The sequence below is a fragment of the Chinchilla lanigera genome, unplaced genomic scaffold (assembly GCF_000276665.1).
Source record: "Chinchilla lanigera isolate Chin_1 unplaced genomic scaffold, ChiLan1.0 scaffold00052, whole genome shotgun sequence".
NCBI classification, from domain to species: Eukaryota; Metazoa; Chordata; class Mammalia; order Rodentia; family Chinchillidae; genus Chinchilla; species Chinchilla lanigera.
The window spans coordinates 7,445,783-7,461,996 of NW_004955453.1; the positions used below are offsets into that span (position 1 = coordinate 7,445,783).

Sequence of the window (16,214 nt, forward strand, 5' to 3'; positions counted from 1 at the left end):
TACTCTCTAATATAATCAAAGTCACCACCATCGAATCTGAAAACCTTCTAGCACTATCCTGGATACATTTAATGTTTTTAGCAGGGAATTATGTACAACATTCAGGAATAAGCTCTTATTTAACCACCTCATCTCTTATATGAGAAGCCATGGATAAGTAAAAAGAGATCAGTAGACATGCTGAATCAGGAAGAGGGAGTACATTTTCAAGACACAGGGTCATTTTTCTTATGGAAAAATATTACAAACCATTAGGTAAAGCTACTCTTAGATTGCTTCTAATAAGCCCTAATTTCTGGGCCCCCTGGAGTAGGAACACCTGAGTGTGGATCCCTTCTGTGAGATCAGAGGATTTGCTTGCAGCCTCTGCCCCATTCATATGTACTGGACAGGAAGTGCTATGGAACTTCCAGATGTGTCCAAGCTATAGCCAGCCATTTCCCCCTAAATATTTTTAAAAGGAAGTTTTGTTACTTAGATACATTAACCATGTCGTATATTTTACATACAGCCCAAGACATCTTCTCTTTACTAAAAAAAAAAAAAAAAAAAAAAAAAGAGCAAAAAATGGCCAGCAGCAAGTTGGGCATGCCTGAAATTATACACGAATAAATAGCATCAAAACATAGTCATTCTGGGAGCCATAATGGTGATCTGAAGGCATGAGCTGGCCCTTACTTACACTGTGACTTAAGCAGCTTCTTTAACACAAATGAGCCTCGTTTTTCTGAATTGCGAAAGGAAAATAAAGTAATATCCACCTTGCCTTCCAATTGTTAAGACGTTGTGTTATAATAATTGTAATTGTAGCACATGGTAAACTGTATAGTGCTGTGCAGTATTAGTTATGGTGAGTATTTTTGTAATTACGATAGAAAATGTGTGATAGAAGGGGAGACGAGCATGAGAATTCTTATGTATTAGTGCATGTACACAACCCATCTTAGTTATTTTAAACATATTTTTACCCCCATTCTCTTCCTCCCTCTGCCTCCATCTCTTGGGTATGAAAATTGTTCATCTTCAGAAATAGAAGCTTTCTAATAAAATGGACTGCAAATCAATTACTTTGAGGCCAATGCTATATCCACTTCACAGTCATTCAGGCGGCTATTGTAAGAAACAATAAGAAAACTAATAAAGATTGGCAACTGTGTGGAGAATTGGGACCCTCAGACATTGCTGGTGGGAATAGTTCAGCTCTTGTGGAAAATAATTCCCATAAAATTAAATGTAAGATTACCGTATGATCTCGCAGTTTCACTTCTGTGTATGTAACCTAGAAGAGTTGAAAGCGGAGACTCAAACAGATACTTATATACTCATGTTCATTGTAGTGTTACTGACAGTAGCCAAAGGGTGGAAGTTGCCCAAGTCGCTATTAACAGATGAATGGAAAAGCAGATTTGTAACTGTGAGTCTATCCATATAAATACATATTAGGCAGCCTTGGAAAGGAGAGAAATTCTGACACATGCAACTATATGAATGAGGCTTTAGGATATCATGTGATGTGAAATAAGTGGAATAAGCCAGTCACAGAAGGACAAATACCGTATGAGACCAATTATACGAGGCTCTGAGAGTGGTCAAATTCCTAGACACAGAAAGTAGAATGAGGGTTGTCAGGGACTAAGGAGAAGGATACCAGCGAGACAGATTTAGTGGGAACAGAGTTCCCTTAGGGGAAGATGAAGAAATCGTGGGATCAGGGTGGTCATGGCTGAATAAATGTGCTGTACTTAGTGCCACAAAGATACCTATACACCCCCAGTGCTTGAACTATTACATTTTATTTTATGCATAACTGACATTTCAAAATAGCCTAAATCCAAGGCAGTATATACCCTTTGAGGCTTTAAAGAAAGTTGAGTCTCAGTGTAGAGCAGCAAGCCTTAGATGTGGGCTGGAGCAGGGGTGACAGGCTCTCCCCATGAGATCCTTTCACGTCCCCTCTGGGGTCCTCCCGAAAAGCAAGGCCAGGACAGGTGACCTGCAGGAAATGTGCCATTGGGCTGATAGTTGGGAACTGAAATGGGATCATTCCGTCCTAACTCTGTGGTGCCAGGGTTCCAGCAGTCATTCTCTGCTCCCTGCCCAGAGGAGCATCCAAGGTCTAAGGACAGAAAAACGAAGTCACCTCTATGCAGCCCTTCTGCAGTTGTCTCCACATGGAAAAACTGAACAAACTGCACACTTAGACTAAGCCGAAGAATTCTTGTGTTTTCTCCCATTGTTACATCATCTACGTTTTAGGGAAGTTATACTCCTCTCCTAAAACAATGTACCATCATTATTGCAGGGAGACAGAGGGGACCCAGGAGCACCCGGCTTACCGGTAAGTCTCCGGAGCAGGCCATCTGCTTCTGCTTTCTTCTCAAACAGCCTTCTACTGGCGACAGAATTTGTGTGGCCCACATAGTATAGAATGAAAATCTAAGTTCCTTGTTCAAAAGTTATTAAGAATTTCAAGATGGTGACAGCAGGGTGTTAAGTCCATGTGTGACAACACAGGTCGCATGCCCCTGATGTGGCCCTTGAGTCTCAACAGGCTCCCTCTTGCCTTCCCCTTCTGTCTCTTAGTGATCATGCGACGTTGCTCAGGCGTATGCAGACACTTAAAATTTCTGAAAGTAGGTCCGCTTAGATGCTACATTTATAATACACATTCCTGGGCCTCCTGCATGTATATACCAAGTGGAAATTGTCGTGTTCTGTCTCTTTACCATTTTTACCTGCCAAATCAGTAATTGTGTATTATATTTAATATCTTGCTCCATGTTTTCTTGATTGTATTTCTCTGATTATCCCTAAATTGGTTTTGCAATGTCTTGGTATTGACAGATTTATTTTCCCAGATTGGTTTTCATGTTACTGTAAGAAGATCAGTTCTGTGTAATAAATGAGATGTTTTTGGTGTTGCTCTTTAAGTAAATAGCAGCCCAGCTTCATACAGAGGGCAACTTTGATACACTCAAAAATTATTTGACATGAAGGTAGTGCAGAGGGCTTCTTTCTACCCTTCCGACTTGCCTGGGTAGAGCCTTCCTTTGGCAATGTGTGTAGTTATACTGTGACTTACATATTTCATAGACTTGCTCATGGTGGAGTCATCTTGTTCCAGGGAAGGGATAACATTTCTGCTCACTCTGGTCTTGTAGACCACTTTTACACATGTATTAAAAATAGGAATACATTGGTATTTAAATGTTAATGTTAACTAATCCTAATATTTTTTAAAAATTACGATATAGTATCTATGGAATTTAAGAATAGCCAACAACAAGTTTTCTTTATGCTCAGCTTTGTATTTGTTGGTTTGAGATGGGATCTTGCTATGTTGCCCAGACTCCTGAGCTCAAGTGATTCTCCTGCTTCAGCCTGCTGGGTAGCTGGGACTACTGTTGTGTGTCAGTACTCTGGGTGTCCTTGTCTTTCACTCTTACAAGATTTGTGTTTTTAAAAAAGATTAGTTCCTGAGTCTGAACTGAATCTGATCACAGGAATTTTTCACATTTACCAGAGTTGTTGCTGCCGTCCACCTCAGTAGAAGATCTTCTAGCTGAGCAGATGTGGTGGGAACTGATTGCTTGGAGGTCTTTATCCACATGCGATTACATGCAACTCATGCTATGAGTGAGGACTGTGACCTTTTTTTAAATAAATGTGCTGATTTTTCTCCTGTCTAGGGATCCAGAGGTCCCCAAGGACCCAAAGGCCCCATGGGAGATCCCGGAGCACCAGGGTTAACAGTAAGTGCAGCCCTGAGGACGCTGGGCCTCCAAAATCCAGAGGCAACATAAAACTAAATGTAGAAAGTGAACCTGAAGGCCCAGGTCAGGCCCCGGTATAAGCTTTTCTTGAATACTTACAAGCTCACAGACCGACATAGCTCCACCCTCACTGGCAGGAATGCATATCCATACGCAGCTTCCCTGTATGAGAAGCCACTGGCGTCATGTTTGTATAGAACGGCCCATCCACGGCACAAAGTCCATCGTGCACGTTTTTTAGTTGACACACAATTATTGTATATAATCACGAGTAGAGTGTGATATTTCCACATGGGCATACAATGTATAATAATCAAACCAAGAAATTAGTATATGTATCACTTTGAATGTTTACTATTTGTATTGAAAATATGCAAAACCTTGTAGCCATTTAAAAAGTATTACTATTAGCAATATTCATCTCCTGTGCTGTAGAATACTAGAACTCAATCCTCTTTTATAACTGTATTTTTGTGCCCATTACACAACTCATCTCTCTTCCCTCTTCTCCCCTATCCAGGCTTCTTAGACTGAACTATTCTGCTCTCTGTTATTTTGCCATCTGCTTATCTGGGATCATTTTCTTTTCAGCTTTTGCATATAAGTAAGAACATACTAAGCATACTTTAAAATCAAGTGTTTCCTACATTGGAACTTGGGGCAATCAGTGAGATACATTCTAATGTCTACGACTGATAACTGATTTGTGGTATTTTTGTCCTTGGTGTAGGGCCCTCCAGGCCACCCTGGGAGTCCAGGTTTGAAGGTAGGTGGTCGTAAGATACATAAGCAGACCCCACTTAATGAAATAACTAGTATCTGGTATCTGTCAGAATTTTATCTTCCCTCCTATCAGACTTCCCAAAGTATTTGAATAAATGTCAGCAAAAATCTTACTTGCTTTTTATTACTTTTTTAAAATTCCAAAGCAATTAGAGTTACTTTTGTCTCTTTTTCAGGGCAATCCTGGTGTGGGAGTGAAAGGGCAAATGGGAGACCCCGTAAGTATCCTCTTTTGCAGGGAGGAGCGGATGTTAAAATGCGTGCGCACTCTAGTTGTGGAGGCTGTCCTGATTGGTACTTAGCTTGTGTCCATCACCTAGTCTCTGCCCACTTTTATGGCGGAGACCTTCTCTTTGCTGAAATATTATAGCACCACCACCTTAACTGTAACATGACAGGCAAAACTTAACACTAAATTCAAATTAATTTATGTGATACATTTTACCCTAGCAAGAAGAGATGTAGCACTTTTGACTGTATAAATCTCAGGAGCAATAATTTTGCTTAATTGCTGATTTGTTTGGCTTACTTTCAAAAATTTCATCAGAATCCTAAAGTCCACATATGAATATAAGCATTTAGGAACACACTCCCCCTTTGCTCTACCCCTCTGCCCTATTCCTCCCTTCTCCCAGGCCCTCCTCCCCTCCTCTCCCCTCTTCACATGCACAGGCTTTTCTACTGTAGTATGAACCTTAGTCGGGATACTCTTTGGAAAAGTGATTTCAGGTGGTGGCTTGTGTGGGAACAGTCTGTATGCCCAATGGTAGGTGAATTACTCTTTTGATAATGATGGGCAAACAGAAGCTGGGCATCTATCCTAAGCCAGGCTGTGATGGGCACCGAGCATGGGTACTTAGCAAGATAGTCCTGATTCCTGCTCTCAGTAGTCCTGGCATGGTCACCTATGGCATAATCATTAAGGGAACAATGCTGTAGCCAAAAATACATAGGAAGTCTGCAGGATGTGGAGAAATGTCCGTGGTATAATGTTGATGAGAAAGAACAAATTGAAAACTTGTAAACCCAAGATCGTAAGAACAATCAATGAAAGCAAAAGGACATTACAATGTACACTTAGAGAGGGATTGTTCAACCTGAGCACTTCTGGTAGCTCATTGTGTTCGGGGGCCATCCTCTGGGTTTCAGGACCTTTCGTAGCATATATCCTTTACCTACTAGATGCTAGCAGCATCCTTTCCCCTCAACCGTGACAATCAAACATGTCAAGATGTCCAAATGTCCCTGGGAGGAGGCAGTTTCCCATCACTTCCTTCCCCTTCGAGCCTTGAGAACCACTGACGCAGACAACTGACTGAATGCAAAGACACTGAAATAATCTTTGTCACACTTGGGGCATCACGGACCCCTGCGAATGTTCGGCAAAGCCAGGAGCACACATCTCACGTAATCAAGCCCCGTGCCTCGTAGAGCCAAGCAAGCACCGAAGCTGGGTGACCTTCCACGCCCAGGCAAGTGGGTGCATCTGCAGACTCAGGCTGTGGAGTAGTGTGGATGTATTTGGTTATGAGGTGGCCCTTCACATGATCCCAAATATGCTTGCATTAGCGCTTGTAGATTGTCAGATGAGTGAAGCGTCAGATGGAATTTTGATACGGAATTCTCAGGTGTTCAAGAACATGTTTCCCTACCCTATTTTAAGAAACACTGCCGTACATAATGGTTACTAATTATTCCCAGGCGATCTAATTATGCACTTTCTTTAACATAATATTCTTCGTGGTTTTCTTTTTTATGTGTGTTTTTGACTGCACTGAATATATGGTACTTTTACAATATGAAAAACTACTAACATGGGCCATATTTTGAAGAGCTCCCTTTTTGCCAGCCTCTGTGGGATGTCCTCAAACTTACCTCAGCTCTGAGAATAAGTGTAGTTAACATTACCAGCACATATGAGTCATTTACTCATGCGTTGCTTATGAGTTTGGTTTAATCATTTATTTATGCAATATGCAGAGTAGCTGGTAACACTATACTAGCAGGATACATCAAAGGGGAAAAAAGACTCTTCTATAGCTAGTTTCCCAGATCTATGCAGAGACTGAACTCCTTTATTTTCATGTAAACTTGAAATAGTATTCCTTCAAAAATCCCACCTACCAAAACCAATGGCTTTAGTAATTGTATTATTTGATTTAATTTTTTTTTTTTTTTTTTTTGAGACAGGGTCTCGCTATGCAGTTCAGTCTGGCCTTGAGCTCACTTTGTAGCCCAGGCTGGTCTTGAACTTGCAAAGATCCTCCTGCCTCAGCCTCCCGAGTGCTGGGATTACAGGCGTGAGCCACCACGCCCGGCTGAGTAATTATATTATTTGAAAATAGACTTTGTTCTTAATGTGCAGCTAAACACACCTATGTATATTTTCTATTTAATAAAATAATACTTTGAAGTAAGCAATGTTATAACCTCTTTCACTGAGAGTAAAAGTGAGATGTAGAGGAATTTAAGAAACTAGAGTTAACAGATACTGTAAATAGCCCAGTGTCCCACAGCCAGCAGGGCCTGATTTGAAAGCACAGGTGACCTGGTTTTAATTGCCAGTAGGGGATGATAATTCTAAGTGCAGAACCATGTCAACAATCAGAAAAATACAAAATAATGAATTAAGGATGAGAATTTATTGTTGTGTTATTGAAAAATCAATTCAAAAGACTTTTTTCTCCAAGACAATATCTATAATAATACAAATGAAAACTTTTGGCCACTTATTTTATATAGTTTTAAAATGTTATTAAAAATAAATAAATTTATTTAATATAAATTTTAAAAATCTAGCCAGTTCACACTGGTTTACAAATCATAGTACATTTTTGTGATAGATTATTTGTTAGGCATTAATAATCATGATCCTGGGGCTGGGGATTTAGCTCAGTGGCAAAGCGCCTGCCTGGCAAGCCCAAGGTCGTGAGTTCGGTTCCTGGTACCAGAAAACAAACAAACAAACAAAAAAATCGTGATCCTGAAGAAGTTTTAGTATAATTGGAAAATGCTCACAAATTGTCATAAAAGCATGACATTGTTTAAAAATAATAAAATATAAATTATATTGTATATTCTAAGTTATGCTTATGTATTATTGGTGTTATTCTGATTATTTTTAAAATTACATTTAACACACCATTTACTCACATATATGTATATACATTTGTATATATAGATATATGCGTGTATGTATGTATATATATATACACACACACACACACACACACAACCACAAGGAATTATACCAACTCTTTAATAGAGGTTATCTCTGGATGATAAGATTATGAGTCATGTTTATTTTTAAATTTATATTCAACTGTATTTACATCATTTCAATAAGAAACAAAAGCTATCATTTTGAATAATATGACATCTTTGCCGTGGTTTATATTTGAAATTAATGACACAGAGTTGGAAGCACTGTGGCATAATGCATGGGTAGAAGTTTTCTTGCTTCAGAACATAAATTAATATAGAAGTACCATTCCCCTGTTTTTTCTTTTCCAAGGGTGAAGTTGGCCAGCAAGGTTTTCCTGGACCCACCCTATTGGTAGAGCCGCCTGACTTTTGCCTCTTTAAAGGAGAAAAGGTAATACCTACTCATAAATCAAACCGTAAGTCACCTTGGTAAAATAGTAGCAGAAGACACTTCCTGAACACACACCCACGGCAGCAAAGTGCTGAGTACATTATCTGCATCACAGTGCTGATCCCAAAGCTGCCTTCACAGGCCGGTGCTATTATTAGTACCGTTGTATTGGGCGTGAACAATAAGGCTTGGAAGGTCCCATGTTCTCAGGTTTTCTCAGCTGCTGAATGGCAATCGTTCAGGCTCCTAACTTGTGCCAAGACCTGCATAATACAGGGCCTCTTGAATGTTGGTTTGATATGTGAACAGAAAAGACCACAGGAGGGAGCCCAGTTGTCTGTCCTTAGATGCTATAGATGGGTTTGATGTCTTGATAATGGAAAGGATAACAAATGCATAGAAATGAACACCTAATAGACTCTTCGGCAGATGTTAATTTTTCTCTTAGCTTTAGCTCTAATATTATTGATGCCACATGCAGATTCTGTTTTTCTTCCTTTTTTTTTTTTTTTTCAATTACTAGTTAATTCCACTAACTTGCTCAAGATGAGCCACTTTCAGTGACTGCTTCCATGCTGGTCCACCCCATACCTCATACATTTCTTAGACTGTCTTGAAGTGTCACGGTAATTAGTGGCAGGTGAAGAGCAATCTCGTATTAATATAAACTAATGAAACAGGTTGTCAGAAGAGATGATTTCTGAGAGACAGAATCTTTTTGGTGCATAAGTCAGATTATATTCTTTGTGATAATTTTAGGGTATAAAGGGAATTCCTGGAATGATTGGATCTCCAGGACCACCAGGACTCAAGGTAGTTTATTTAAATATCTTTTTCATTTACATTAGGTGCTGACTTAATTTCGAATGTTATTTTGCATGACATGCCATTGTTTTAAATGCTAGTCTATATGAAGTGTGTTAGAAAATTACGGTGAGGGGCTGGGGATTTAGCTCAGCGGCAAAAGCGCCTGCCTGGCAAGCGCAAGGTCGTGAGTTCGGTTCCCGGTACCGGAGAAAAACAAAAAAAACAACAACAACAACAAAAAAAAAAAAAAAAAAAAGAAAATTACGGTGAATGTTTAATTTTTTTCAAAAGTTATAGTAAAAGACACATTACCATTATCCCCCTCAAAATGTTTCCCTTTGCTTCAAACATACTTATCCCATAGTTCTTGCCACTTCCTGAAGCAGTTCTTGAAGTCCTCTTTCATGAAGTCGTTTAGTTGCACTGTCAGGGCTGCCTTCATGTCATGAATAGATTCAAAACGTCCCCCTTTCCTGGTCACTTAGACTTTAGGAAAGACCTAGAAATTGTATGTTGCCAGATCCAATGAATAATGTGAGTGAGGACACACCATATGGTTTTCACTTAGCAGAGACTGCCATAAATGTTTTGAATCAATTCAGGACATCAAGGCAGCCATGAGAGCACGCACTTGTTTATTTATTTATTTATAATTTTAAAGAGAAAAGACAAAAATAGCATGCCAACCAAGATAAAAATGAAACAACACACAAACAATAAAAATGATACAGAATTTCAAAACGAGATGATGGGAAGTTAACAGTGGTTGTTAGATTACATATTGTTTTCTTCAACAAGGAGCACATTTAAAGAAACTCACAAAAGAGGATTGCCGTCACTACTCCAAAGTGGCAAGAATGATGGGATAAGTGCTTCTACGTGAGGGGAGACAACATGAGGGTGATTTGTGGCAATGTGTCTTTTAGTATAGTAAATTTTATAATTTTGATTTAAATATTAACTGTGCTGTCTGATCATACATCCACTTTACCAGACCTTTTTGCTATCTCCCTATAATTCTATAAGGCCTCGAGTCTAATGTAGTTGTTTAAGTTGCTGATTTCTTGTTCATGAAATAGTTCTGCTTGAATCCTAAGTGTTGTCATCTTTTAAAGGGAGAACCTGGCCTTGGGGTAAAAGGAGAGAAAGGTATTCCTGGCTTCCCAGGACCTCGGGTAAGGATCATTTGTTATGAGCTTCTATGACAGATATTTAAGAGTAGATTTGTTAATTCCCATGTGCTTAGAAGCAGAGGACATCTCACATAAGAACTGTATATTTTGGAGAACAAAGATTGTGTGATAGGTAAAAGTCCCAAGGCATTCCTTCTAATGATATCATTCAGACAGAATAGGCAAGAGGAAGACAAAAAATACAGGGAGAAGTGACAGGATTATGGCAATTCTTGTGTAGCTCAGTATCAGTGTAATAGTTATTTGAAGTCGTTAATTTAAGCCAATTCCATAAACATAAGATGCTGATCTAGGAATAGAATTTAGGAGAAAAGCACAATAATCAGGCCACTACTATCACCACCAGTGTCATCAATGGGATGCCCCACGAAGCCACCATACAGGCCAGTTCCTGGCTGGCCACAAGCACTGAGCTTATTTGCCTCTAGATTTAGTGCTGAATGGGGTAATATTGGTTTCTATGGCCTTTTTTTTTTATCATGAATGATTCACAGAGCAACTCTTAATTTCCAGACATATATTGCAGTGATTTTTAAAGATATTTGACCTAGTGCAAGTATTAAATTGAATAAGTTAAAATTGGAAGGTCATAACAACAAAAGTATATTCTTATTTTTATTTTAAAGAGAAAAGAACAAAAACAAAATAACAGAAACAAAGACAAAAACAAAACAACACAGAAACTACAAAAACAATACAGAATTTCAAAACAAGATGATAGGAAATCAACAATGGTTGTTGTATTACTTATTGTTATCTTCAAAGTAGTTGCTCAGATTACCAGATGTAGGTATGCAAGATTGACTGAACAATTAAGCATTAACTGTTCCTTTGAATAAACCAATTAGTAGCACAATTATCTCAGCTATCTTGTGTATAAATACATTTTTTTTCCTTTATTTCTTTCTTTCTTTTTTCCTTTCCCTCATCCCAGTTGTTCTTTCCTATTGAGCAGTTTCTTTCCCTTTTACAATGTCTTTGTACCTTTCAGATTTTATTTACTCTTTCAGGTTCTTACACTATGGAGACAATATAGTGTTTACACATGTGGGTCTGATTTATTTGACTTATAAGTATGATCTCTAGTTGCATCCATTTACCTATAAAAGCCTCAAGTTTATCTTTCTTTATAGCTGAGTAGGACACCAGTTTATAAAAATTCCACATCTTTTTTATCCACTCCTCAGTTGATGGGCATTTGGGTTGTTTCCAAGATTTTGCTATGACAAATTGTGCTGCTGTACACATGGGTACACATATATCTCTGTGGTCTGATGTTTTTAATCCTTCTGGGAAAATACCCAGAAGGGGAATAGCTGGGTTAGATGGGACCTCTAATCCTAATTTTTTGAGGAATCTCCAGACTGATTTCTGAAGTGGTTGCACCAGTCTACATTGCCATCAACAGTGAAGAAGGATTCCTTTCTCCCCACAGCCCCTCCAGCATTTGTTGTTGGTTGATTTCTTGATGGTAGCCATTCTTACTGGGGTGAAATGGGATCTCGGTGTTCTTTAATTTCTATCTCTTGAATGACCAATGATGCTGAATATTTTTTCATGTATTTATTAGTCGCTTTTAGGTTAGGAACAAAAGTATATTCTTAATTAAAACACTGGCAATGACATGAATCAAATAAGATTAAGGATCAAAGTAGCAAAAATTATAAATGGAATCTGTCATATTAATTTCTGTTTATTCAGCTGTTTTTGCAATCAAGACTATCCATAGAACAATTTGATAAGGTGAAAAAAGTCGTACAATGAACTGGCTCATGCATTTTAATTTAACTCTGTGTGTTGATTTTTCCTGAATTGATTAGGGTTACCCTGGTTCCTTTGGATCTCCAGGTTTTCCAGGATTAAAGGTAAATGTACACTATTACAGAGATAACAGATACCTTTTCATCAGTAAATGTAATTCAACATCTTTCAGAAGTTATGCTATTGGATGCCAACCCTTATAGTAATTGGAAAGGCAGACACATTCATTTTGTGGATTGCAGGATTGGGCTGTGGGTCCAAGACCTGAACCTCAGAACTATCTGATGTAGTGCAAAAGCAGTGTTTATACTTTCCTCAGCATCTCAGCGAGCCTGTTTTGTTCAAATTAAATGAGGATGAGCTAATTTGTTACCTAATTATATTTAATTTTTAAAAATATATGCTTGTGCTTGTTTGTAGGGAGAACAAGGGTTGGTTGGAGATCCTGGGCTATTTGGCTTTCTTGGCCCAAAGGTAAAAAAGTGATCTTATTTAAAATGTCACAAAGTGTCATATCCTTTACATTATCTAATTTATTTTTTAAAGTCTTTTTCAGAGAATCTTTCAAAAATGTAACATTTGAAAGAGTTAGTTTTGTAGCATTTGAATGCATGCTGTGCATTAGTATCCATGATTATTATTTTATCCTATCATTATCATGTTAAGCATAACTATGGTGTGGTGTTTGTTTATTTATTCTGCTGGCGATGGACCCTGGACCTTGCACATAGTAGGCAAATATCACTGAGACACATCCCCAGCCTCATGATTATGTTTTACATTTCAGAAATGATTCTTTTAAAGTTTCTAAAATTGCATGGGATCACATAATATTGAAATTAAAAACAGAGTGCGTCTTAGAGAGCGGTCTGCCTTTACTACCATGCCATGGGTTTCTTTCCTTTGTAACCACTGTGACCTGACATTTGGTACTTGTTCACAACAAGTGATCATGGCACCAGGAGACATGATTAAGATCAAGGGAGACAATATTTGCTGCCAGAATGCAATAAGGATTTAGAATTTACATGGTGAATAAGTTACTCGTACTACAGCGCCAAGTTACATATTAATGCTTATTCTATATCTAAAAAACTTAGTGACTTCAGAAGTATTTATTGTTTGACCATAGAAAAATTTTGTTGGACTTTAATTTTTTTTTCTTTTGTGAGAGTTTTGTCAGCTTCTTATTTACTTCTGTGTGTAGGTAGGACAGCAATGTATCTCTGTTCTGGAACTCCATGAATCATTCATTTCTCTAGTCAGCCTACAGTCTCTATGTATATGAGCGTGCAAATGGCCTTTCTTATATTTGTTTAATGCCAGGCAACATGAGTTAAACAGTCGTACTTCCAAGAAAAGTGAACAAATAAATAATTTCAGGGGGATCCTGGAGACCGCGGGTACCCGGGACCACCAGGTGTTTTGGTAACTCCATCTCTTCCACTCAAAGGTTTGTGTCGCATTCAGTTCTTCCACAGTTTATGTAGGAATAGGGAGACTTTGAGTGTCCCAGACAGAAGAGTCCGACCCATTATTCCTGTAGCTTGCACACTAGGCAAGTTAATACATGAAATTTAACATGAAAATACAATTATACCCGTGCAGGTAGGGATGTACATCTTGGCTCATGTCTTGTGGCATAATATATCAAATTTTATTTCAGTTGGCAAACTGTATGCTGTGATTTCTATTATGACATCCTTCAGAAAATAATACTTTTAATTGCTAAAAAATATATAAGATCATCTGACTACCACCAACTGAGGTGCTACATCTTATTTAGGAGCCCAAATCAATGACAAAGAGGGCCTAGTCAAAGTTCGTGTGTGAAGCACAGCATGGGAAGACCCAATCTAAAATATTCCACCTAAAGTATGGCAAAAAACCCCTGCAAGAGTCCCCTAATTACATTTTAAGCAGCCTCACAAAAGGTCATTGTGTCTGAATTTAAAAATGTATACAGCATCTGTTTGTTGACACCCGTCATGATCTTTGGCAGGTCCTCCAGGGGACCCAGGATTCCCTGGCCGCTATGGAGAAGTGGGAGCTATTGGACCCTCTGGTCCCCCAGGTCCTCCGGGCCAACCAGGGGAAGCTTGTCCAGGTACGAATCTACCGCATTTTACATGGGAGATTCCCTACATCGCATCCACCAGCATCGCCCATGATAGCTGGGACTGAGATCGTCTTAGGAGTGTTTGAAAGAGATCAGTGCCTTCTCTTCCCAAATCCAGCATGCTGGACTCTGCAGTGTGAGTGTGGCCCTGCACTTCTAATGTACAGCCAGGGTTAAAGATAGCTGAACTCAAGTCAGTCATTTATTAGGAGAGAATACAGGACATCAGATCTATCAGTGGTGTTGTGAAGAATACATACATACAACAGATCTCCGCCAAGATTGCCCCCTGCATGTAAGCTTTGAAACTGTGGCTAGAGCTAGTGCTCCCTCAGTTTTCCCACCCTCTTGGAAGGCTCTCCCTGTTGACATCTACTTGTAAAATTCCATTCATCTACCAAGGCCCCAATTTAATCCTTGTATACAAAATGTGCAAAAAATTTTTTGATTAAAAATATCACTTTGATTCAGCCTTACTTCAAAGAAAAGGATTTCCTCTTCTTAAAATACAAACAAAAACAAGAGAACTATAGATCATAGTGACATTTGACTAAATGCCTGGGAAAGAGTCCTGTTGGCATAAGGATGGTGAGCTCCTTGGGTAGCTGAGCTGGTTAGTATTTCTAGTAAGGTTGGGGATAGAAGTTAGAGGACATTTGCATTCTGTGAACTGGGAGAACGAGTAAATCTGTGAGGAGAAAAGTCTTAAATGTAATGTTATCCAGCTTGAATCTCATTATATTTACTGAGAAAGTCTAAGAAGTTTCCTGAGGTATTCAGCTGCTAACTACAAAATTCTTGTTTAATCTGCAAATCTAGCATCTACTTTGCAGGGCTAGATGGCTAGAAAGATAGTATAGCTTTGTTTAGATCATGAACTTTTTATGCCACCAGTTGACTCAGGGTTGTACAAATCAGACAGAATGTTCTGTTGGTTAGAAAGCAATAGACTCTGGTCTTAGATTTCTACTTTTAGTATTGTTTATAATGAAATAGTGTCTCCAGCAAGTTGAAATCAAAACCCAATGGGAGTAGATAAAAAGAGTCTCTAGAAGATTCAAACTCTGACATACAGGAGGCTTTTAATTCCACAAGCCTTTTTAAAAAATAAATTAACCCAGTGGCTTTCAAATATCAACTATGATCCATAGTAAGAAATGTACTTTATATTACATATTGTTGTCTCTAAATTATTTGTTCAGATTACCAGATATAAGCATGTAAAACTGGTCAAAAAATTTAAGCATTAACTGTTTCTTTTAATGAACCATTAGACATTAGCAGTATAATTATCCTATCTATCTATCTATCTATCTATCTATCATCTTTTTCCTTGCTTCCTTCTTTTTCTTCTTTTCCTCATTCCAGTTGTTCCTTCCTTTCAGCAATTTCTTTCCCTTTCATAACATCTATTGTACACTTTTGGTTTTATTTACTCTTTCAGGTTCTTACACTAGGGAGACAATACGATGTTTACACATTTGGATCCGATTTATTTCACTTACGAGTATGGTCTGTAGTTGCATCCATTTACCTATAAAAGCCTCGGGTTTATCTTTTTTATAGCTGAGTAATACTCCATTGTATAAAAATACCACATCTTTTTTATCCATTCCTCAGTTGATGGACATTTGGGTTGTTTCCAAGATTCCTACCATATTGTTTAGTTCTGTATCATATCTAATTTTTAAAATTATTTGTTATCCTCTTTAATGGTTTGATCAATCTTGCATTCTTACACCTGCTAATCTGAGCAACTTCACTGAAGGTAGCAATATGTAATATAACAACCACTGTTAATTCCTACAATTTTTTGAAACTCTGTATCATTTTTATTGTTTTTGTTTTGTTTTTATTTATGTTGTTATTTTGGTTTTTTCATTCTGTTAAAAAAAAAAGAAATGTACCTTATTTTGCCTCTGTTTATATTACATTACTCAAATGTATATATGTAATCCCATGGATTGAAACAAACTTCACAGCATAACACCTTTTTGGTATGTGATACACCCTATCTTTTATTCCACTCTTTTCTTTGGAAAAAAATTTTAATGCTTGCCACAATGTACTTGATTTCATGCCTTAGTGTCGAGGGGTCAAGAATGAAATACAGTGCAGCCCATTCTCTGTTAGAAGGGCGTGGAGCATCCTTCCTGGCAATAGGTCAAAGGCAGTAGCAAGCA

At 38.2% G+C, this 16,214-nt stretch overlaps 1 protein-coding gene across 1 annotated transcript in view; it reads left to right on the forward strand.

The window, feature by feature from the left end:
* The window catches only part of Col4a4 (collagen, type IV, alpha 4), a 118,872-nt gene that overhangs the window by 40,616 nt on the left and 62,042 nt on the right, over window positions 1-16,214 (forward strand). The window contains exons 9-19 of the mRNA XM_013519818.1: window positions 2,303-2,338; window positions 3,690-3,752; window positions 4,504-4,539; window positions 4,733-4,774; window positions 8,071-8,151; window positions 8,911-8,964; window positions 10,074-10,133; window positions 11,972-12,016; window positions 12,333-12,386; window positions 13,296-13,365; window positions 13,915-14,019. Of these exons, the coding sequence (XP_013375272.1) occupies window positions 2,303-2,338; window positions 3,690-3,752; window positions 4,504-4,539; window positions 4,733-4,774; window positions 8,071-8,151; window positions 8,911-8,964; window positions 10,074-10,133; window positions 11,972-12,016; window positions 12,333-12,386; window positions 13,296-13,365; window positions 13,915-14,019 (646 nt within the window). The remainder of the gene's footprint in view (window positions 1-2,302; window positions 2,339-3,689; window positions 3,753-4,503; window positions 4,540-4,732; window positions 4,775-8,070; window positions 8,152-8,910; window positions 8,965-10,073; window positions 10,134-11,971; window positions 12,017-12,332; window positions 12,387-13,295; window positions 13,366-13,914; window positions 14,020-16,214) is intronic.